Genomic DNA, 24,903 nt, shown 5'->3' on the forward strand with positions numbered 1-24,903 from the left:
CGGGAAGGAAGGGAGAGCAGCAGCAACCCAAAGGCTGTAGTGCCTGGAGTTTTTCCAGCATGCCCATATATATGTTTAAAACTTGTTTTGCCTATGATAAATATTTATGTATGTATAACATACCAGATGAATACCTATAAAGTAAGGAATTGAAAGAAAACAAGGCCTCTCACATGATTAGACTGTCATCCCACCACAACCATCCACCCATAAGCTCTGCTCTTGGGAATGCCGACCCTGTTAAGTGTGTTTTCCCACAAGGCATAGATCTGATACTACAATATTCAGCTACTTGCAGTTAAGTTGCTATTTATCAGCTCAACCATAGTAACTGTAGACAAGCTCTAGATAAGCAAAGCTTAAACCATCCTCATAATTAGTTCTGCCTCCCCCTGCCTTATGGTACACAGCTTAAACTATACTGCCATTTGCAAGCCAGTTTTACTTCCCACCTGGGCTGGGTATGACAAAGCAAAGGGTGGGTTGCCACAGCTCAGCTGCCCGGTAACAACAGCACTCTGCCCGTCCTCCCAGGACTTACACACCACATATCTTCTCGCAGGCAGTGAAACCATGCTCACAAGTGCTTAAGAAAGGCACACTTGTGAGTTTAGAGTTTTCATATGAGAGTGTAAAGAAACACAGAAGATTTTGAGTGGGTGGAAAAGCAACTTCGAGTAGACTGAAAATCTGAAGTAAATACAGTATTACTGAAACTGCTTGGAAAATGAAGTTTAGGCTCAAGATTATACACTGAAAGCTTGGGTAAGTCCACACTGCTGTACCTCAGAAGCAGAAAGTACAAAACCCCTAATACAAAACTAAAAGTCTTCCATTTGGTGATATATTCATGTTACACTAACTTCTTTCCCTCTGTCTCATGAACACTGTCTTTAAGTACTGCTGCTGCAAGCTCATTTTGCAGCAAAGTCAGAACCATGGGGTATAACACATACGTGACATATAGTCACACACCAATCCTATGGTGGCTGTAGCCCATGCAATGAAAAGCTTGCTAATTTATCCCACCTTCTCTACATTTTCATACACCTTAGACAACATCAAAAGGTGACTCTAACTCTGCATAAAGGGTTGATAATATTTGTATTTGTTGGCCACCTTTAACAAGATGGAGAGGGGATTGTTGTTAATGAGAAATTATGGAATGATTCAATACTGACAGCACAAAGAATCACTGCTGGGTTCTAATTAAATAGCAAATCACACCCAAAGGAGCTGGCCACTGGTTTAGATTCCTCAGTGAACGTCTGCTCAGCTTGCACCACCAGCAGCAGCTGCCAGAAACAGCAGGCTAAAGAAACAGTATTGAAGGGACTAGAAAACACAACAATAGCAGGCTTAATGTCACCAATACATTCTGAGCAGGGACGTTATATTCTGGTCTGGTTGTTCCATCAATGAAGATAATGGGAAAAGTCAGAGAAATTGAGGTTTATAGAGTTGATATTCTTTGAAAGAAGCATTTGAAGAAAGAGTCTGTGCTTTTTTGAGAGACATAGGAATAAAAGGAATGTATCTGAAACACACAAAATAATGAAGCTCAGAGAAAAGATACACTGGGAGCTGGCACTTTCCTATCCTCCTAGGACAAAACAGCATAGCTATTTAATGACATTCTTAAAAGAATGTCTTTTGCTTCCAGCACAGAACCATCCCACAGGACATGGGACAACAGTGCAGTTTCTTGGCTAGGAATGAATTTCAGGCAAGTATTAGACACTTGTATGTTGTTGGGAGTTGGGTGATGAGAATGAATTTCCCCAGGAGGCAACTAATTCCAGATGGCTCAGAGACACTGTTCTCCCAGCAAAGACACACAGCTCCCATGCAGTAATGCTGCAAGGTCCTGCTCAGGAAATTGGGCACCAAGTCTGTATGGTGGTCACCCAAAACGTTCCCTGAATTCCAGCACATTTGTCGTGCAGGTAAACTAGTGTGGAGGTCTGCTCTGGTGCTGTAGCAGTTTCTAAGTCAGTATAAACCCCTGAATGCAGAAGAGGGGCACAGGCAGTTTCCTGCAGTGCTGTTCCCATTCAGGTTCTTGCCAGGTTTGAGTTTCCATCTTGGTTGTGGGATAGAGCTTCTGTTACAGAAAAGAATGCCAAACACAAAAGCAAGAACTCCTTGACTAAATTCTTAACACACATGAAAGCTTTGCTCCTGGATGTATTTCCAGAGATAAAATCGTAGGCAATTGGCAAAATTAATCAATCAGGCTCTGTAGCAGATATTTAAGGCTGTCCAAGTAAACAATCAACCTCTCTCAGCTTTTCCTATCTACCCAGTGTCATTTAGCTACTCAATGTCATTTAGCTGACTGTTCTGTGATGTGTTCAGCCTAAGAATTGATTTCCTCCTAGCTAGCTAGTAATGTTACGGTAAAATATCCAGCCATGCCTAGGACAAGTCCTTAGCGCTTGCTAGCTCAGCTAATTCTCAGTCAGAATGAAGTGCAGTCCTACTGCCAACTGCCACTAGATTTTCAAGGTTTTGCCCTTTGGCCAGTAAGCAGGTAATCATTTCAAGAAAAAGGCTTGTCCCAAGCCTCAGAACAAGGTAAGGGCAGCCTGGCAGACAGCAGGAGGAGGAGGAGGGGGGAAATTCTCTAAAGGCACCTCATTCTGCTGTGTTTGCTGCTTGGCAAGTCTTGATTTCCTACCAGTTCCAAAATACTGCATTGTGGGTGGGTTGGTTTTGTATTTAAAGCAGTCAGCATAAATCATTACCTGGACTTCCCAGAAGAACTAGAGTGACCTTTACCAGGTAAGGACACCTGCCAGTGCTTTTTACACTGAAAGCATCTGCCGTGTTGTCTGCTTTTGCAGCATGGCAGAACACCATCACAGGGAGACAAAGAACCAGCCCAGAGAGGTGTCTTTCTGGTGGTTGCCAGCTGCATTAAGGAAATTTCACAAATCAAAGAGGAGGCAGAAAAACAGAGGGGAATCATAGAGTCGGTCATAGAATACCAGGTTGGAAGAGACCTCAAGCATCACCTGGTCCAGCATTTCTAGGCAAAGCACGACCTACAGTAGATGTTCCAGAATGCTGTCCAGCCCTAATGCAGTCATCTTTAAAAGTACCACTTTATTTTGCTCATAGTTTCTCACCTCTGCTCTTCCAACAAAATGCTCCCAGCATTTAAAGTGGCAAGAATAGTGGCGACACACCAAAGAACGAGATTCTCAAGGACAATGCCCAGGAGGCAAAATAAAGTCTATGCAGAAATAGGTTTGGGACATAAAAAAGAAGCAGAGGGAGAGACGAAGACTCTTGCTAGCAGAAGATGCAAATAAAATATAATCTGAAAGGACAGAGGAAATTTGTTGCAAAATAAGTGTCAGAATTTGAGAGGCCAAGAAAGAGAAATCAGTGCTGAGCTGACTATGTCTGCATGAGTTCTTAAACTTCAGAAGACAAATCCTGGCCCTCTCCCATGATACAGAGTCTGGATTTGGAGGAGGCAATATACCTGTTTCACACTGGGGATGATGCTCCATGTAAAGAATATTCAAGATGCCTAGTATTGGATTCTGCATAAACTGAAATCTAAAAAGCTGGACAGTAAGAGGCCATAGGAAAAAAAAAAAAAAGATAAATAAGAGATATAGTATAGACTTGGAAAAAAAAATGAATGCAAAGCCCATAGAAGTACATGAACGCTGACAAAAAGAAAGGACATTACTCAAAGCTGGAGGTCAGCTTTGGTAAGCCCTAGGAAATACATTAGTTCAGGCTGATCTATTGCCACAGTTAGACGGATCTCAGAATCCAACAGATTTGGTTCAGTTGTCGCCCAGCAATTCCTGCTGGAGAGGCACAAAGTTGGGCTGGCAAACTGGTGGCACTGTGCTCCCTCTACAGTTGGAAGCGTTCATTTTCTGCGTAAAACTTATTCAGCCTTTAATTTCAATAATTTGCTGATGGAAAAAAACATGCTAAGCAGATGTAAAGTGCCACTTTTCACAACAAATTGTATGTCCATGCTTTGTGTGGCTTGCTCTAAACTGGTTTCAATTTATTATCTGGAGGGGATATGCCACTGCTTTCTTGTGTCTTACAAATCATGTTTAGGTGATGGTAATTTTACAATCTAGGTAAATATCTCCAACACTGATGGTGACACTGAGGCATGGGCAGATAAGGGAACTCAGTTTCTTTACAAGGAACTGCCAAAACCGGAGACAACGTTAAATTCACACTTCAGGAATCTGACTTTGAGTGTTTGCTTTGCTCATTCGACTAGCAAAACCGATTGCCAAGTGGAACTAAGGCAAAAGAAAGATAAAAAAGACAACATGTATCTTACTACAACATCTGTTTTATGGTAGAAGAATGGATGTAGGAACTTTGGCATCATCATGAGGAATGCCACAGATAACAGCAAAGGAGATATCTGAATGCAGCATGGTTATTTCAAGGCTAAAGCTTCAACAGCTGATCAATTTTTAACTCTTTGACTCCTACTAACTAACCAAATTCCTACTAACTTTAACTAAAAGATAAAATCTCACCTCAATGCTCTGCAAGGTCATGGAGCAGATCCTTGGGGAAACTATGTCAAGGCACATGGAAAATAAGGAGGTGACTGGTGACAGCCAACATGGCTTCACAAAGGGCAAATAACGCCTGACGAATTTGGTGGCCTTCTACAATGGGATTACAATGGTGAACAAGGGAAGAGTGACTGACTTCATCTGACTGGACTTGGGCAAAGCATTTGACACTGTCCTGCATGACATCCTTGTCTCTAAACTGGAGATGCATGGATTTGACAAGTGGATAAGGAACTGTCTGGGTGGTCAAACTCAGAGAGTTGTGGTCAACAGCTCAACATCCAAGTGGACACCAGTGACAAGTGGTGGTCCTCAGGGGTCAGTTTTGGGACAGATGCTGTTCAACATCTTTGTTGGTGACATGGACAGTGGGATTGAGTGCATCAGCAGCAAGTCTGCCGATGACATTAAGCTCTGTGGTGCAGCTGACACGCTGGAGGGACGGAATGCCATCCAGAGGGACCTTACAGGCTTTAGAAGTTGGCCTGTATGAACTTCATGAGCTTCAACAAGGCCAAGTGCAAGGTCCTGCAACTGGGTTGGGGCAATCCCAAGCCCAGATACAGGAGCGTGACCAGCAGGTCAGAGGAGGCGATTCTTCCCCTCTACTCCACTCTTATGAGACCACACCTAAGTCCTGTGTACAGCTCTGGAGCCCCAACACAAGAGTGATGTGGGCCTGCTCGAGCAAGTCCAGAGGAGGCCACAAATACTATCAAAGGGATGGAACACCCTTCCTATGAAGACGGGCTGAGAGAGTTGGGGTTGTTCAGCCTGGAGAAGGCTCCAGGGAGACCTTTCTGGAGAGGAGCATTCTACAAGGACACGTAGGGATAGGACAAAGGGCAATAGCTTTAAACTGAAAGAGGGAAGATTTAGATAAGATATTAAGAAGAAATTCTTTACTGTGAGGTTGGTGAGACACTGGAACAGGTAGCCCAGAGAAGCTGGGGCTGCCACATCCCTGGCAGTGTTCAAGGCCATATCGGATGGGGCTTGGAGTAACCTGGTTTAGTGGAAGGTGTCACTGTCTGTGGCAGGTGTTGAAACTAGATGAAATTTAAAGTCAATTCCAACCCAAACCAGTCTATCTTCAGTCTAACTTAAATGGCACTGGTGAACCCAAAACCACACTCCTGCTTTTTTGTCCTCGTCTTATCGAAAAGCAACTCCTGTTTCTTCACTTGCTCCCACCATCCATTTGAAAATACAAACCCCTGCAGCTGTATGTGCATCCACTCAGTGATACACAGAAGTGCTGTGTGTCAGCAGCTCAGGTGGGCAAAAGAAACAGCCTCCTACAGATTTGGTCATTGCGTTCAAGGTCAAGTGGAGAGTTGGAGAGTCCCTGGTCCTTTCAGACACCCTCTCCCACCCATTAGAAGGCATTGTTTATTTGCTTTCATCAGCTGGGTAGGATACCCAGGATGCCCAGCTCTTGAGGAGGTAACGGGAGGTCCTAAAGGCTTTCTAGCACCTTTTTGCTATGAGCAGCAGCAGGTGAGGCATGCTGGTTAAGGAGGCAATGTTAAGAGACTTGTTAGTAAAGGCAGTGGAATGGATACAGGACAGAGTATATAAAAGAGTATTATCACTATAATTTCAGGTTAGAATGAGCCTCACTTGTCACTGTGCTGCCCTGTCACAGCAGTTAAACTAGCAAAAGAAGGGATTGTCACAGCTCATTTACTCCATGAGACTTCCCAAAGGGCTACTTTGGAAACCTTTCTAAAAAGCTCTTCATAGTAAGTAGCAGCCACAGAACAGCAAGAGATTTGTCTTGAGGGCATAAGGCGTTTAGCATTATTCAAGATCAGTCTCCCTGTACAGCTTAGGATAGCACTCATGGGGTGTTTTCTTTCCTATATTCTCCATTCCCCTGCCTATTTGCTACTCGAAGCCTGGCTAGTGCGAAGCAGCTACCAGGCATCCATACTAAGTCCAGTAAGTAACAGTGCCTGTGGTACTACTCACCATGTTGTTCCAGAGGCCCAAAGCCATGATGGTATAAACTTCTTCCAGAGTTTCCACTTGTGTCTTTGAAGTGGTAATGAAAGCATCCCTGCCCTGAAAGAGAAAGCATTTTGAGCGCTAGAAAACACTTGAGAGTATGGAAAGATGAGATATTCCATAGCAAAAGTCTCAATCCATAAAATAATATTTATATCCACAAGAATATCAATCTCTGGTACTCTCATTAAGCCACTTATTGCCAATCTCAGTTACTACTGGTGCATTAAGACGGAACAAATGGTGGTCTTGTAAACGGCTGCTGTACCTACCACCATAAGGCAGCAGTGAGGGAACTGCACATCATCAGGACAGGACAACCAGAGCAATGACACAGCAAAATCACAACAGTGACATACAGGTGATGGGGGAAACATGCAGATATGATCACATAAGTGATTTGGAATAAACAACACTTCCTATAGGTAACACTTGCATGCATATAAAAAGTGGAAGCAGGCAGAACTTGTGTTAAGAGATCATGCTTACTTTTAAATGAAAGTGACTGTTGGAAGAGTTTGGAATCAGAAGAAATACAGAATTTACCTATGACATAACCTTAATCTTCCCCCCTTTCCACACACCCCCATTTATAAATAGTTCCTGTTACCCACTTTCTGCCTTTGTTGCCAAACACACATGAGCATAATCAGGGATGAACTACCCTTGTCTTCTAGCATTACACACAGCCTCGACAGGAAAGAGCCAGCTGAATAGTGCACTGAATCTCAGCAGGTACAAGCTAGAAAGAATGGAGCAACTCAAGTTTACTCACTGGTCTAAGCAGCAGATTTCTTTCTTGGAGAGAAGGCTGAAGAATGACAGTGAAGTCATCCTTTTGATCAAACCTCTTGGACACCAGCAGTTTTTCCCAAGCATCCTGAATAAACAAACATTTAACCAGATAAGTATTATCAGGTAGAGAGTGTAATATGTGTGCAATTTGCCAGGCCTTAAAGATTATCCCCATTCCTAGTAAACCACAGTAATAAAATTGTGTAATCCAGAACAAAGACAGTATTTTAATGAAATCTTTTTAAACAATAATTGGAAACTCCTTGTGGCTATGAGAAAGCTACACTAATATACTATAATCTGAAAGGCTTAGCAAGGCAATGAAATGTCATGCTCATTGCTTCCCTGTCATTTTTAAAAGGAATTCCAGCCAGCTCTATTAGTCTTAACAGAAGGTTTCCCTTTTCTAAACCATGTGGCAGGTGCCTGGACAAGATGGATCATTTCTTTGATGGGATATGACAAATCCTAGGTTGCCAAAAAGCTATATAGTCATTAGAAACTTCAACAGATACTAAGATCACTCAGGTATAGAGAGAACTTATCTCCAATATTCCTGATTAAAGAAATGGGGTCAGGATTGCTATGGACTCATGGTAAAAAGGCTGGTACTCAACTTCCTCACTGCTATTCCTCCCTTAACTCTTCACTTCAGTCCAATCTGGAAAATGAATAGACATATCTGTGAGAACTAAACAGCACAGAAGATGCCATACATACGTAATAGGACCACCTCAATATGTTCTCATCTAATGGGGGGTGTTCACCAACACAGTTGCACTGATTCCTGCCTGGATTGCTGCAGAAAAGAATAAAAAACATGAACGACATTATGAACCTCTGATAAACATGCAACATCCTAATTTTTTTGATATAAACATAGAATAATCTGTATTTCTAAACCCAGAGGTTTGAATTACTTCTTGATTTGAAAACCTGTTCAGATGACAGATACATCAGACTTGGATTAGCACAGGGGCTTACAAACTAGCAGCATGCTCAGGCTTAAAATAGCAGCAGCAGCACGTTTCAAACATTTCCCTCTCTGTAGTCACATAGGAAAACTGAACACACTCAAAGTGCTTCCACATGAACTTTTGCCTTAGTAACAGCCACAAGACCTTCATTTAGAAATGTGAATGGAAGCTCAATGTTGTAAAAGCTTATATATGCTAAAGGATAGCCAGGTGCTGTCAGGCAGCTAACCAGTCTCAGCCAGGTTTCTAACCTACAAGGCAAGATGTGCATGCGAGATATTTCTGCAGCTAGCTGGAAAACCCAGACCTGTATACAGGAACAAATAGGATACATCTAAGAATAATATCCAGCAAAGATATACTCAGTTGAAATTGCCTGGATGGTTTGGAATCATGGAATAGTTGGGGTTGGAAGGGACCTTAAAGATCATCTAGTTCCAAACCCCTGCCACTGGCAGGGACTGACAACACTTTTTTGTGAGTAAGTTAGTAAAAAAATAATAAAGGAAGGGACTTTAAAACCCTATTATGTTCCAGACTTCAATACCTAAAATTAGGTACTGATATGGGGCTGGGAATATCAGCCACTGCTGTCCTCTTGGACTCTTGAAATCTCATCTTTTGGCACTTGGTTATGTTTTTGCTCAAAGTACAGTTTGAAATGAGGTCTTGATAGCCAAATGCCAAGCCCTTTATCTGGGAGACAGCCTGGGTCTGAGGCACAGATGAATCCAGGAGTTTACCAAACCATGAAGTACAAGGCTTGCAAACTGGTAGAACTGTTCCACCAGATAAACACAGCTATAAGACCATGCTGACAGTGAGAAAGCAAAATGCCTTCAGTTGAAAAGGAAATGTAAAAACTGCTCAGAGGAAAAAAGATTAGATCTATTTAATTTTGTTTTTTAAGACCTTCAACATATGGCAAGGCCCATATTCCTAAATCTCTCTTATCTACCTGTCTCACATTTTCCCCCTTATTGCAGGAGATATAAGCTAGAATGCTGCATGCAGTCACTCTTGAAAAGGAAGGCTTCAATTCTGCTTATACTCGTTGCTAAGCACATGGTTATACAGCAGCCAGACCCGTTCCTTGATTAACGGAATGTATCCTGGGTTGTATACATGCAAAGCTTGTGAAACACTTCAGAACGACTATATTAGTACATATGGTATCTTATGCCACAGGCACAGGAATAAAATTACTGTGGAGTAAAATGGAGTGGAATCTATCAGCTGTAAACTACTCCATCATAACTGTCCATGTGGACACTCCTACTCCATACTAAATTGGGGCGTAAGCTACTCACACTTTTGTTACAAGAAAGGAAGATGGATGAAACCATCTGAGCGTGCAGTTACCATAAGGAACTAACAAATTGGATGTTCACCATCCTACAATACCCTAAGCCCTAGCAGTAGTTTTCACATAACCTGACAACGTGCTTAGACCAATTGTTAGTTTTGCAAACACTGATTCCTAAACTTTTAAGGCGACTTTAGAATTTTTGAGTCAAGAGTTACAGGGCAGAATTAGCACTGACTAAAGAGCTGGGGGTAGGTAGGTTGTGCAGACTTGTGACCATAATCACAGACAGCACTGGGTCTGTCTGGGACAGAGTTAACTTCCTTCACAGCAGCCCATATGGTGCTGTGTTTTGGATTTGTGGCTAAAACTGTTGACAGCACACCAATGCTTTGGCCGTTGCTGAATGGAGATTGTACAGCATCAAGGCTTTCTCTTCCCACCCTCAATTCTGCCCCCAATATTTAAACATACACTATCAGACTTGGCAGGATTAAAGCACCTGCTCTTCCTGGTAAAAATATGCCTTGTAGAGAGAGTTTATCAGAAATGAAGTGGAAACAGAAAATCTTTAATCATACTTATGCTTTAAAGGCAGAAAAACTGTTCAGAAGACTCTACCTCAGTTATAAAATCAATACGTATACATAGCTATGTGCCTGAGTACTAGCAGGAAGCAGTGTCAAGAACTTAAGGAAACCTCTATTACCTGACATTACTGTAATCTTGGCATGCAAGAGATGAGGTTGTAAGCTCACTAGAGTCCACTAGATTTACAAAGGCCCTGGGAACCTGCAGTAGCAAAGTAATAATTAATCACATTATATTTACAATTGAAGATCAGCAAGTAGAGATAATGATAAATTACATCTACAGCTTCACATGTATTACCTCTGGCCTGAGATTCTGCCTGCATAAAATCAATGATCTACGTCTTTACCACTTCCATTCTGAACCCTACTCCTATGCCTGCCACCCAGAATATTGTTGCACATCATTCACAAAGAAAACTTGTGAGCATGACTTCTTGACCGAGCAATTCATTTTACACAACTAAAGTGGCCACCAGCCAATTTAACTGAACTCAGATGATCTAGGAACTACCATTTTTGTGGCAACATACCAATGCAAAGCTGGGGATGAAACGTCCTGTGTAATAACGCAAGTACTTGCGCATCCCACCTCACCTCTCCCTGAAGCAGAAAGCGGTTTTCCGTTTGCATAATGATATTTCACTTTTACAAGTGCACATAAACAGACTCTGGATGTAATAGTGGAGAGAATCTGGAGAGAATGTGTGGGTGGAACATCACCCGTACACAACATTTGTTGAAATCAATCAGAGAAATGAGTGGTTGTGGCTTAATGCAACCAAACTGCAGCAGGTTTAGAGTACCCTTTAGGCCTTCAGTCCAGCAAAACAAAATTCTTGGAAAATGCTATTGAGATACTTCATGTAAACAGTTCATAGTCTGCTTTAGTAGTGATATATCTGTATTTAGTCTACTATTCATTGGTAGACTAAAACGCAGAGCATTTCCTAGAAATCCTTCCAGATAAGCAGATAATCCTTAACTCTCCCAGCTTGAAAACCTTTATCTTAAAATGAGCACATAATAGGAAAAAAAAAGATCTATTAAACATATTTTTAATGGGCGTTTTCCCTGGTCCATTAAAGTCATCACCTAGTTAGCAGCCTGTACACTGCCTAGGTAGCTCTACACATCCAATAATTAGATATCAATTCTTTTTACAACCAGGCCCGTTAAACATGAATGATTTTCAGATCTAGACAGATATACTCCATTTTTCATAGAAATAACTTTAAAAAAAAACAAAAAACCAAAGAGGGAATGGTACATCAGCTTGTGTTGCAAAGTGAAGCTGTTACCCATCTGTTCTTATAAAACACTTAGCGACAATGAATGGAGCCAGTGGACTGGAATCAAAGAGGCCGGTGTTTTAAGTCAGTGGTGCAAGCCCTAGTCCAGCAAGACCTGGAAAAAAAGCAAAGGATTCAGGTATTCAAGGTTGATGAATAAATCTTACCTTTTTATACAAAAAATCCAAGACAGTTCTAAGCTCTTCCAGGGTGTCCAATATGCAGCTCTTCTGTAAATGAAATAAGAAATGCCATCACAACTAGTACAAAAACCAAAGTTATCAATCTGCCAAAAGTCACAAACCCTATGTGTTGAGCTGTGTACTGCAAGGTTACCAACAACCACTATATTCTGGATTCAACCTTAGTCAGCACCAAGAAAAAAAAGCATGGAACCAGTTTTGCAATTTAACTGCCTATAATTAGACAACATATTAAAAATGACACGGGTGGGGAAGAAAAGCATCTATACTTGAAGGTAGGTAAGAGTTGTTCTCCTAAGGCATCTCAGACTTGAGATTACAAATTAAATGCAGATGTTTACAAATACAAAGCACATCATCCCAGGCAGTTTCCAAGGCCAGGTTGGACAGGGCCTTGGGGAACATGGTCTAGTCTGAGGCATCCCTGCCCAATGCAGAGGGGTTGGAACTGGATGGTCTTAAGGTCATTTCTAACAGTAACTATTCTATGATTCTATGTGCAGGGAGCTGAAATCACTGGATTTTAATTCCATCATCCCAAAAGTAGCTGCTCTTTTGGTTCACTATGGCAGAGAGCAGACTTTGGGGAAGTGTCTTAATCACCTCCCTGCTAAACCACCCTGTTAAAAGCTTACCAGTTGTGTGGAGGCACAGGAAGAACATTCAGCACTAAAAAAAACTGTGATCAGTTTCCAGTCATTTTGGAAGTCCATCATCTGGGAGGAAAAAATAAAATTGAAGGAATAGGACAATAAGAGACCTGTTTGGTGTTTTCCTTCCTCACAGAAGATTTGTTATGGCTTTAAATCAACAAGACCAAGCAGTAGTCCATGGCCCAACCCTGGTTGTCCTGATCCCTTCCATTTGACAAGCCGTCCAGCTCTTCCCTAGAGACAGCAAATACTGCAATTAAAGCTGTCAGCTATAAAAATGTCAGGATAGAGCCAGAAATTCCTTCTGCCATCAGGGAGTCTATTTGAGAAGTTGAGCACACACAACTCAGCGCAGAGCTTCATGCTGCTTCTTTCCATCAGTGTCACAGCTTGCTGACAGGGTTAACATGCCCAAAGTGCTGAGACTGGGTCACACTAGTAAGATGAAGACTGGAGCAAGAATCTGAGCGCCAGAGCCCTTCTCAGCTGTTTATTAGGCCAATCCTAAAGAGCGTGGGTTCAAACTACTCAGCTCCCCAAATGTATGCCAAGTCCATGTACAAACAGTCCAATGGGCTCCTGTAGAGCAAGGAGGCAACAGCAGAATCGCCTTGCCAATTACATTTTCCCATTATGTCAAGGCCATTTTACAGAATAAAGTGCTTCAGGGTTAAGAATAAAAGAAAAAAGAATGCATAAAACTGCAGGATGGGATTTACAAAGCACTCAGCCATGAGTAATAATTCAAGGTCTCACCAGCGTCAACCACTGACACCAGCCAAAGCGTATCTAGGTCTTTTCTGTCTTTCTTGAAAATATGACCCTAAATGATCAAGAGGAAACTGAAGAGACAAATACTGAGAATTGGCTTTGGGTGTTGACTTCTCAGAAACGCTGGCACCATTAGAGAGTGTAGCTAGCAGAGGTCTCGCATCCTTAATCAAAAGAAAGCAAACGTATTGGCTCCCCTACCAAGCTCTTCAGCCACTGATAATCGGAAACCAGGTGGGACACTTTTGAGAACAAAACTCTTTAATTGAAAGGTACAGAACTGATTCTTATTTACAATAGAAAGACCAAAGTCCATTAACCCCAAGAAATGGCATTTTCTCTTTTGAAGAGACTTCTGAGTGCTGTCAGAGTATTTAATCACATTTCTCCCTTTATTCCTGCTTCAACACCAAACTCTCTGAATTGTCCTGTGCTTTAAACAAACCTGATTCTCTTTCATGAGCTTCACTATTTCTTCAGCTTGATGCAGGAGGTCTCTGAAAAGCAGAAAGGAAAAGAGAAACTATGAAAGCATCGCTAAATGTAAAGCTTTGGCTGATTTTTACCATTAAATCAAGCAACATTTGAGACTTCAGGTGGGACTAATCTTTGCTCTCCTAAATGTGTTAAGATTAGGCACTTGTCTGTGCTACACAGAGAGCCTGGAGTGATTAGCTCATATTCAGGCATCTCACTTTCAGACATGCGCTCTTAGATGAAAACAGCAGGCACGGCTTGGTAGGCACATCTCTAATTCTATTTGATCCAAAAAAAATTGTTTTCCCAGATATAAAGATGGAGGCCTTTAGGTTAGATGATCCAGACCCCAAATTGCACAGTGGGCTTTGTCCCTTTTACCTCCGAGAGGTGACAATTGAGCCACAGTGGGAGGGTCTGCCTCTGGAGTGTCAGTGCAGCCTCTGCCACCACTGAATATATTGGGTGTCCAGTGAACTGCTGCAGTGTAAAAGGCTTCCATCCTACCCTTTGCCAGCGGCAAATCAACTGCCCAGTGAAATACCCTCAGACTCACATGGCTTGACTGTCTGGTGTCTCTCCCTTTGTGCCAAGCAGAGGAGACTGGTGTAGGACCAAGGGATTAAAACTGCTAATGAGAGCTGAAAGACATACACAGGTTAGGCGATTTCTGCACACAAGGGACTGTTACTCTGCCACTTCACTATAAACACAATAGAACTAAAGCAGCCAGAAAATATAAAGTCTGAGGATATCTTGGCAGGCATTAAAGCCCCTCTGCAACTCTTCTTGCTGGTTTTGCTCCTCACCTTCTGAAGTGGAGGTTTGGTGCCTGATTTTGCCTTCAGACTCAGGTCAGTCAGAAACCTCCATCCCCCATCTCTCATGTCAGCTGCAAGTGGTTTAGGTGGATTTAAATACAGGCAGCTCTAGATAGAAAGGTACTGGAAAGGTCTACCTGGAGAGAGCCTCCTGCAGTGCTGAGCTGCCAGGTTTTTAATCCCTTTCAAAGGGAAATGGAGGTGATGTGAAGACACCGAGAAGCAGGTTTTGAGAGTCAAATCCTTGAGCTATTGCAGCTCAACATTTCAGTGGACCTGAAGGTTTTACTTGCAACACCCTTCAAGCAAGTCCAGGCTGCCTTCAGAGCCAGCTGGAACCAGCTGAATGATGAATAATTCGTTTATGTGGTGCATCTATGGCAGCCCCAATGTAAATCCTGAACACAGGGCAGCAGGAAGAGTACTGGACAGACAAACCCACACAAGATTTCTCTGGACTAGCACGTGCAGCAAGCACACACCAGCAGAAACTGTGGCATGGGTAGTAGCAGCAGCCCAAAAAATCCCTGTTGGTCATGTAAGATTCCTGCAGCACACGGCAGCACCCCTTCCTCACTGCTATTTTTGTACCCAGACAGCCTCTTTAAAGCCAGCACAGGTAACCCAGCCTGACTATACTCATGTACCCCAAGCACACTGTCCCTTAGACTTCCCTTACACCCCTGTCAGTGAGCTGTTCAATCAATTGGCTCCGTTTTCGGTGTGGCAGCAAGACGCACCTGCTAAAGTTTCCACGCTCACTTCGAGGAAGCTCTTTCCTGTGCTATAGAAAAGGAAGAGAAAACAGGAAGTTGCTGTTATTCCATTTCTCAAAGAAAAAAGTCACATTACAGCACAGCCTCTATTTCTTATTAGCTACGCTACAGCTCAGAATGAGTGCTCACTGCAGCTGCTGAAATTAAGAATGGGGACTCTCTTTCCCCAAAACTATCATGTCATCAGCTACTGCTGAGTAAGAACACAGCGTTCGAGCCCAAATTTTGTGTCTCTACACTAGGCATGTTGCAATAATTGTGCTTATGCATAGGCACAAGTAATGCAGGGACCTCTCTGTGGGCACCCACATACAAGTGGGCACAGATGTTTATGCAACTGTTTGAGAAAAATAGTAAAATAGTCTTTTAAAGTTCATCTGTGCAGGGCCAAATCCTCATCTGGAATGCTGTGACCCACAAGAGATAACACAGCCTTGCATCTACAAGGTTTAGCTGTATATTCACTCGTTGATCTAGATCTTCTAAGGGGACATGAAAGATGAAAATGGGGTAAAGCTTGTCCATGAAGCACTGGGAATAATTCAAGCAGAGGACAGGGATTGGACTAGATGATCTTTTGAGGTCCCTTCCAATCTCCAGCATACTGTGATACTGTGTGATACAGGGTGTCAGGACTCCTAGGTGCTTTCTTTGCTATAATAAATCCTTGCCTCCTGGTCTCTGACTAGTGAATGATGATATTTACTACTTAGGATTCATCATGCAGCAATGATTCTTAATCAAAGTTATTGCAACCCTAAGGTAGTTCTATATCTTGCAAACTAGAAAGGATTTCTGTTATCCAAGGATTGAGAAAGATCCGGCATCCTAAAATGCTTTATATCTTACATAGTCTTTCTCCTCCTCTCTAGAAAACAATAATAATTTTGCTTGGGCATAATTCTTGCACTGTGATACTGTAAAATTAGTATCATGACATTTGTCAATGCTAACAAATGATTGTTACCTTTGGAGTAAATCCTCATGATGTACATCAGAACCCGGAGCCTGTGAACAAACAAGCAAGAAGAATAGCATTAAGCAAAGGGCAAACTAACTCTACGTACGCTACATGTATACATACCCCTACCATAACCCACTTCTGTATAGGTTGCATCTTTTTCTACATAGTCTTCTCCATCGTGTTGTAGTTACTCACACACTTATTTTCCAGAGCTTCCTTAGTACAGTGCATTTCCACAGCCTGGTAATCCTTTCTTAGTTACTACTTTCATTAATGAATGTATTACACATGGCTTAAAATTAAATTTGCCTAGCTGAACACAAATTCAGTCAAATGAAATGCTGCTCTAAACTAAATTTCTCAGGATCTACTCCTTTTCAACAAGGGACATTACCAGAACTCATTTAGCTAATTTACACGGATGGTACTCAGCCAATATGGTGTCTATTTAAAAACCCCTGAACGTAACAGAGGAACATCACTGATTCCAGATGGTGTGTGGAGAAGACAGTGGCAGAAATGTTTGCTCTAGGAAAGCAGACGTTCCTTAAAAGAAGATCATTTCTTTGTTTTTCTACGGCACCATCCACAACCAATAAAGACAGTAGTGCAAAAAAAGACCAAACCCTTGCTCTAAAGGACCACACATCTGCGCCTCTGCAGTTAAGACAATTATTTCCTTTCAAAGAGAGAGCTACTCACAAGGAGTTCAGGAGTGCTGAATTTCTAATAGGAATCGTTTATCCCAAGGAAAAGTATGAGGTCTTGATGAATACCACCTCAAATCTGAAAGTTGTTTTGTGATAAGGCAGAATCTCCCCCACTTCTTTGCAGCTGTAGACTTGCAATGGCTACAAATTTTTGTCCATTGTGCATTTCTATACTTCTTTAAAGACTGAGAGCTGTGGTTAGAGGCTTTTAACTGGGCCTCAGATCTATTTCTGATATTCATTTCCAACTAGTAAGGTAAGTAAAGATCAACCAAATCTCACTGTAATAGAACAGGCAGGAGAACTTTACCCACTGATTCATACATCAGAAATACATCTTTGTGGTTCTTATAGACCTTCTGCCTTCTAGGTAGGAAACCAGTTTCTATGGAAAGCATTTCAACAGGGTGGAAAATCTACTGCAATTCTTAATAATTTGTTCTACTGGTGATCAGCAAAATTATTCCAGTTTGAATTTTCTCAGCTTCTTCTTCCAGTCAATTGATCTGATATGCTCATCGTTAGGAAAACCCAAGCACTCTAATCAAATATTATGGTTCTCTGCAAGAGCACTGTGATCACATTTCCTCCTGCACGAAGTCAGCTGGCTGTTTTTAGTCTCAGGTTATACTGGAACACTGAACAGCACGTATTTCCAGTCATTTTTCACCAGAAGCCTTTGATGTTTGTGGAAAGATTCAAGTCCTGAATGCCCTAACTGTGACCCCAAACTACATCATCAGCTCTCTTCACCATCATAGGGGAGGAAATGGGTCATGTTTAGCACACTTCCTGCTTGTACTTACTCTTTGCAAACTTCCTATTGCAGTGACTGTTTTAATGTCAGCTGGCCTCAGAGTATGAACTGTAGAAAAGTGAAAGACATCAGGTTAAAAAAGAGCTGTAACCTTAACAGAAAAATCACATTCACCAGTATATTAAAGCAACAAAACTGATTAAAACTTTAGTCTATACTGATTGTTTCCACTGGCAGTTTTAAATCAGTCAGAGAGGATGAGAAACTTTACTCAGGTGTTCAATAAATACTTTGGGTACTTAGGTGCACTGAAATGCTCAACCACCAAGCAAGGAGAGGTCACAGAACACTGCTGTGAATAACTGAAGTAATCGTAGCATCCTCAGTTAGCAGCTGAAGAAACTAAGAAAAGCAATTATGATTAGAACAATAACTATGGAAATTGTAGAATCTACCTCCACTTATACCTCACATCCCACATATATGCATCCCCTCAAACAGCTGATTTCTCCCCCAGCCCATTCTCAAATGATTCTGGGAGGGAAAGCCTCTACAAGGATAACATCAAACACAAACCTGAAGATGCAGGGGTCTCGGGAAACATCACCTGCTCACATGAAAGCTGGAAGTTTCTTATAGCCTTTGACAGAAACAAAGAAATAGGGTTGATTGTTTAGATCTAACAGAAAGGGTCCCATGGGCTCCATTTTTTACACACTACCAAGCTTACCTTTAGTTTCCCCCATTCTTCCAGATGATCAGCATTACCTTAAAAACATTAAAAGAATTAGCTGTGCTGCCTTGCCTTTTTTTTTCCCCCCCCTTTAAAAAAGCAGTTCAGAAGATTTAATACACCTAAAACCACAGAATCTTGAGAGGAGCAACCTTGCTCCTCTGCCCTACTTTCCAGAGGTGAGACTCATCCCAACAAAGGTATTTTCTTAGTTTTGTTATACTAGAATAAGCTTTTAGTTATTATAAGCAGGTGAGATCTGTTGGAATCAGTGGAATACAGTGAAGTCATACACACAGGTGATGGATTGCTTCTGCATCTCCTCAACCAACCTCATCCTCCACAGGCCTTTTCTACCAGTTTTCCTCTTCAGTACATTCCATATATCACTGTAGTCTTATTCTGTCCAAATTTAAAGACACTTGGACATGTACAAGGTGGAACTCCTTAGAAAGAGCAATTCACATTAATCTTCATCTTCCACATTCAGGCAGTAACATCACACTGTTGTGAGTGCTGTAGCGGTACAGAAACATCTGTAGTTTCTTCTCCAAGAGTCTTGACAGATGAAATGGCTACAGACCTGACTTCTGGCTCCACAGGCTATTTCAGCAAATATTATTCTCTTTCCTTGAGTACACACTTGGATTTATACACATATATTTTGGTTTATCCTAAAAATCTCCACAAAGGTAACCATGAAGTCTGGGTCTGGATCCTCAGCTGACAGCTGTGTCCCTGCCTATGCCACACTGCAGCCATCAGCATCCAGCAAGTCTCATAACAAGTCTTGCTGTGCTTGGAACAGCTGCCCTTTAGTACCCAGGAGCTACTTCTGGAACATTTTGTCTTGCTGCATACTTCTGCTTGTACATCTTTCTTTGCCAAGAGAAAACGCAGAGGCAGCTCAGAGCAGCACGTGAGATATGCTTGGGCATAGGGCAGCTGGCAGCACTCATGCTGCAAGGAGGTGGCATGCCTGGCCCAAGCAGGACAAGGGTACCAGTGCACACAGAGGTCAGCACGGTAGAAGAAAGCCACTACTGCTCCCCATGTCCACCTCAGCCTGTCTCATGAGTCACACTACAGTTACCTTTAGTAACTGTCAGCAACTTCCATATATTTGGGGGTTATCCCCGCTTGTGTTTCAGGCATGAGCCATTTGGAAATTTATATACCTTTTACTGTACTCGATAGAAATTTGGGACACTTGTTGCTGGCTGCCATTTAAAATGTCATTTAAAATTTGTGCTTGTTCAGTCAGTGTTTCTAGATGATGCTTTACTCAGGACGATAACCAGAGCCCCAGCTCTCATATTTGAGATACTAGAGACATGTACAATGAGAGACTGGCCTGCATCATGCAAATCTGTTGCAGAAACTCAGCATCTTTGAGAACTTTAGTTTCAACTATATTTGAGAATAGATCCACGGGTTGTTATCAAGGGAAAAAGCGGGTTCAATCCCAGTGTCCAGGACTAGAGGGAATCTTGGAGGGCATGGAACAATCCCTCAATATTTCAAACATTTAAGTATGGCTGTACTGTGTCAGAATGAAGCTCCATCCAATATAAGATTCTGCCTCTGACAACATCCAGATGCAGAAGTTTAAAGAAAGAATAAGGAAAATACATTTGTACTTCCATGCTTTATCCTCTCAACGATCAATGCTACTGGTGTCCCTCAGAAAGCAATTACCTCCTGCTAGAGAACACCCTGAGCCTGCCCTTTCATGAATTTGCTGTTTGTTCTTCCTATCTTTTTTTGCTCTTTTTTGCTTCCCCCAAGACCTGTGGCAAAGGCGCTTCATAATTTAATAGTGCTCAAAAAAAGTACTCTCATTTGTTAATAACTTGATCTGTTTCCTTGTTCTTGTAAAGAGTTGTCATTTCCCCGTTTCCACAAAATTTACCATTTAACATATGTGTGTGTATCTTTATCGTACACCTCTCCATCCTTCTTCCAAGCTGAAGTGAGTCTGTTTGATCTCATGTGGAAGTTGTTTCATAAGTCTGAGTACTCTTCCCCTCTATCCTCCTCCTAGCTTTTCCCTCATGCAGACAACTGTCAAGATGAAGTATGGACCCATACATAGCAGCAGAAGTGTTTTCTATCCTGTTCTCTCCCTGACTCCTGAAATCGTTTGTCTCTGACTGTTTCTAACACTGAGCTGATGCCTTCAGACAGCTATGTTCTGTGACCAAGCAGTATTTGATTTAGAGTTCACCATGGTGTACACATAGCTAGAGTAAGTTTTCCCTTATGCATTACTTTTAAGTTTTCATTCTGAGCATCCTAAATAGTTTTACATCAGCCAACTAGCATGACCCTTTATTCAGATCATTTCTGAATACATGGAGAGCCCACATCCCCGTGCAGCTTTTGCAGGTTCACTCTCCCCTCTTCTCACAGATTGAACCTGCAACCTGATTGCTCAGTCGCCAGCTTTTAACCATGGGCCTGCAAAGGTGCCCTCACTCTTAGACCATGACAGTTGGCTTCCTTAAGAGCTCTTGCTTAAAAGGATTTGTGGAAATACAAACACAGCCCAGCTGAAGAATTAATCCATGGGTATATGCCCATTGTAATGGATTTTCTTCCTCCACAGGGAAGGTCCCCGTTATATCATATTTACCCCAAGTCAGTTCACTCAGTTCTTTATGCTGCTATCACCAATTTGTTTTGTGCAGAAGACAACCTTGCTGCTTTTGTACAACTGCCACTGCAGTTCTCCAGATCCCCTAAAACAGAGCCCATTATAAAAACTGGTTTCCCACTTGCCATCTTCCATTCCCAACACCAATACTGATTCAAGAAGTAGTTTGCACCGCATACAATGGACAGGTTCCTATTTCTGCTTGGCTCATCCCCTTGGGTGGGTATCATCTAATCTTGGCAGTTTTGATTTTGTTATCAATTTGTTCAAGGATTTGACCCTTTCCCCACTTGTCCCATGCTGAACAGCTCTGAGTGCAAGGCTGTTTTTAAGCTGGGTGCAGAGACACCAAAGAAAAGAAGAAATTAGTTTTTCTGTTGGGCTTCAGCTTTCTTCCACACATCAGTCACCCCTACAGGCTCCCTGTTTCAGATGTACTTAAAAGAGGACTTATTAGCTGTTATTCCTTCAAAAATGATTCATTGTTTCCCCTCAGATTCATTTTTGGCTTGGCTGATTAAATTTTAACTTCATTTGCTTTCCATAGGATGATTCCTTTAACTCCTGCTGTTCCCAATATTACAGTTACTCCCTTACGTTGCCATTTAATACTTCTAGTTTGTATTTTTAATTTTCTCAACATCACGAAAGAAAAAAAAAAGTGAATTATTTTTCTGGCAATTCTTCCAGATTGAGGAGAAAGATTCTACTCCTTCCTCCCTTGCTCTTGTAGTTAACCTGTTTCAGCTAATAATTCTTATGGGCTGCTCTCAAGCAACTTTTCCTCAACCAAATTTTCACAGAACTGTAGTCACCGTGCTTCTTTTCCTTTAAATTAAAAGGCTCAGCTGAAAGCATTTCTGATGTTTATTTTAGGAATCAAAACCTCCTAACAGTTAGTTATTTATCAGAGCACCTTACAAGCCTCTGAAGATACTTACCCGCTCGTAAAGTAAAGCATTATCACTATTTATCATTACTTCCTTGCATTCAGAGAGCTGAAGCATACAGCCAAGTAGGCCAAAATATACACAACATTTTTAGTCCCAGAGCACCTATAAAACTGACTTCTGGCACCAAACATGGACTTCACAGACCCAGTACAGAGAACAAAGACTGCTCGCTACCCTGAGACTTGCAGGAATCTGCACAACGATGCCCTGAGTACCAGGATGCTGCCTGACCCATTCACACAATCTTACATCACCAAAAAGTCGGTGATTATAAATATGAATTTAGGAAAAGCCTCTGTCCCTTTCTTGAATTTCTGCATTATTTTGGGACAGATCTCACTTTTAGTCTAATTACTTGATGTTTTTCTTAGCAGAAAGCCTTCATGCCTGCCTAAGATGCAGTCCATCTCCAGAACACTACAAAGGCATATATCTTCATTGAAAATGATCAAACATACCCAAAATTACATACAAGATCACAGTTTTACTCACAGATTTTCTTCATCCTGCTTCTAAGGCTCCTGCTATATACCCACCTTGCAACACCTAAAAATATAGGTTCCTAAATACTGTGTAACTCAAATCCAAAGGCCTTGCAAAACTTACCTTCTGAGAAGAGCAATGAAAGGAACAACAGGCCTAACAATAGCTTCATGATAAGTGCCTCTATGAACTGATAATCCTGGAGTGCTCTCTGTTAGACGCTAAGGCTGCGAAGAAAGAAATTCTCTTCTTTTTCCTCCTTTATATTGTAACAAGCTGATAAACCAGCAGCCATAAAACTTATTAGCCTCTTTACCTTTGGAAAGCAAAGTGACAGTGATATCCAACCTAAAGAAACATGCAATCTCAGTTTATAAGTTACCCCATCCAAGGGTCAAAGGAATACAGAAGTGGCACAGCTTCTCTCACCTGCTCAGAGAGGACTGGCTGCTTTCCTGAGGGACTACAATCACGTGAGTCAGCTTCCAGCAGGGTCAAGGCTCTTCTAGTCAATACAGAACACATTAATTTGGCATTAGTTTGTCTCTACCAGGCAGGGAAGGAGCCTCTGCTCCTGAGGCAACAAGGGCAACCAACTGTGTAACAGCTCACACCCACATGAAGAGAAAGGCTGTGCTCTTCTTCTTGTTTCCTTCCCTGCCTCTGCTCCTTCCTTGCCTTCAGCCAGCCTCATCTCTCTTCCACTAGCTCCAGAAGCACCAGTTCATTTCCCAATGCACCATAACTCCAAAACCCTCAGTTTGACTGGCTGACAGAGGGTCAGGAACAACACCCAACACAGCACAGAAGAGCATGGGAGGGTTGTGACCCAAGCAAGGAGAGTAAGCCTCCACATATTGCAGCAGCAAACTGTGATGCAGAGCAGCACAGGTCTGCCTTGTGCTGTGAAACCTTGTCCTAAAGTGAGACAAAGTAAGGGATGTGTCACTTGAGACCATGAAGTTCCTCAACAGCGAGAGAAGCAGAGAGGTTTTGAGGGAAAATAACACAAGCCATTGAGTACCACCAGTCCTGGCAGCAGGCAGGTTAAAGACCACCTCTACAGCTTCAGCCCATAGGATGCAGGCAGTGCTTCCTGGAAGTTTTCCTTCACTGAGGCATGCCTTACCAGTATTTGCCAAGACAGAGAACTGGTGGACAAGCAGGATCAGTAACTGTGCCCTCATTCTGCAAAGGGATCTCCAAAACCCTTGCTACAATGCTATTGCAGTAACCTGGGCACTTTTGCAGGGTCAGAGAGTGTGCACTGCGATGTGATACCCCCCCTTGAGACTGTTATGCCTTAATTACAGGATCAAACCTCTGAAGACCAGCCTGCTGCCCTCACACAAAACACCAGAGTACCCTCTGGTCTCCCCAAAGCCCACTGACACCCAGATAGAGCTCCTACATGAATAATGGGAGGCTGCTTAAGTAAATAGCTTTAAATGCCACCGACACACCCAGCTCAGGCAGTCTAACCCATCCTTCAAAGGGCTGTGTTTATTTTGGCTTCCTGTTGTTTCACGACTAAAATTTGACATTCTTGGAAGGAACACATTAGAAGCAGATCTTATGCCCACTTTCCTTTTCAAAACCAGGAATGCAATACTAATTCTGGACACAAACAGCCCTTGTTCAGTGATATGCAAGAAGGAATCTGCATAGACAGGGGAAAGCGTTCCTCCACCCCCTGAGTCTCCAAGCTCATGCCAGGACAAACATACCCCAAACCTCACCAGTGCAAGGGGCTGCTCACCTCAGACACAGCAAAATGATCAAGTCTGAGAGGTATGAGCTCATTCCACTCGTGGGTCTCACAATCTGAAGCACAGTTGAGCACCCAGACTCCTTTGACCAGCAAGGTAATGAAAAATTAGAAGCTTACTCACTGTTAGGACACACCAGTCAACAGCTCCCCTGTCTGGGCTGAGGTGAAATGGAGCTCCCAGGAAGATAAGCAGGATGAGGGAGGCCCCAGGTGAGGCTGGTCAGGGCTGTTAACGCATGTCAATCAAAGTGGCACTGCACAGTTTCAGCATGGATGGGAGCTACCTTTGGTGGGTTTTGTCATTACATGAAAGGGTTTGTGGCTGATTCACTCCTTGACAGAGAGCTGTTGCTGTCAACAAGTCTGAGAAATAGACTTAATGAGCCAGAAGTGTTTAAAATCCCAGAAAGTGTCTTCCTCATTGTACACCAACCAAACACAGGAAGGAAGACAGCATTAATCCATAACATTTGCCATAAACCACAGCTCCAAGACTTAGAGTTTAGCCTTTAGACACTGTGACACGCTCCAGAAAGAAAACAGCATTAACTATAAGGCTTGTAAATCTTCTGTAAACACTCCTTCCCACCACTCAAGCATCAAAATAGCTCAGAGATTGAACAGCAAA

General features: G+C 42.3%; 1 protein-coding gene across 1 annotated transcript in view; it reads right to left on the reverse strand.

The window, feature by feature from the left end:
- PLB1 (phospholipase B1) overlaps positions 1-24,903 on the reverse strand; it is an 89,943-nt gene that overhangs the window by 57,850 nt on the left and 7,190 nt on the right. Inside the window, exons 2-14 of the mRNA XM_062636966.1 lie at positions 18,410-18,447; positions 18,256-18,319; positions 17,729-17,787; positions 16,216-16,256; positions 15,213-15,256; positions 14,208-14,292; positions 13,620-13,671; positions 12,386-12,466; positions 11,715-11,777; positions 10,375-10,457; positions 8,103-8,181; positions 7,363-7,467; positions 6,552-6,644 (exon numbers count right to left, since the gene is read on the reverse strand). Of these exons, the coding sequence (XP_062492950.1) occupies positions 6,552-6,644; positions 7,363-7,467; positions 8,103-8,181; positions 10,375-10,457; positions 11,715-11,777; positions 12,386-12,466; positions 13,620-13,671; positions 14,208-14,292; positions 15,213-15,256; positions 16,216-16,256; positions 17,729-17,787; positions 18,256-18,319; positions 18,410-18,447 (887 nt within the window). The remainder of the gene's footprint in view (positions 1-6,551; positions 6,645-7,362; positions 7,468-8,102; positions 8,182-10,374; positions 10,458-11,714; positions 11,778-12,385; positions 12,467-13,619; positions 13,672-14,207; positions 14,293-15,212; positions 15,257-16,215; positions 16,257-17,728; positions 17,788-18,255; positions 18,320-18,409; positions 18,448-24,903) is intronic.

Source organism: Pezoporus occidentalis, unplaced genomic scaffold, assembly GCF_034315485.1.
Source record: "Pezoporus occidentalis ecotype Australia unplaced genomic scaffold, CSIRO_AGI_Poc_V1 ctg50, whole genome shotgun sequence".
NCBI classification, from domain to species: domain Eukaryota; kingdom Metazoa; phylum Chordata; class Aves; order Psittaciformes; family Psittacidae; genus Pezoporus; species Pezoporus occidentalis.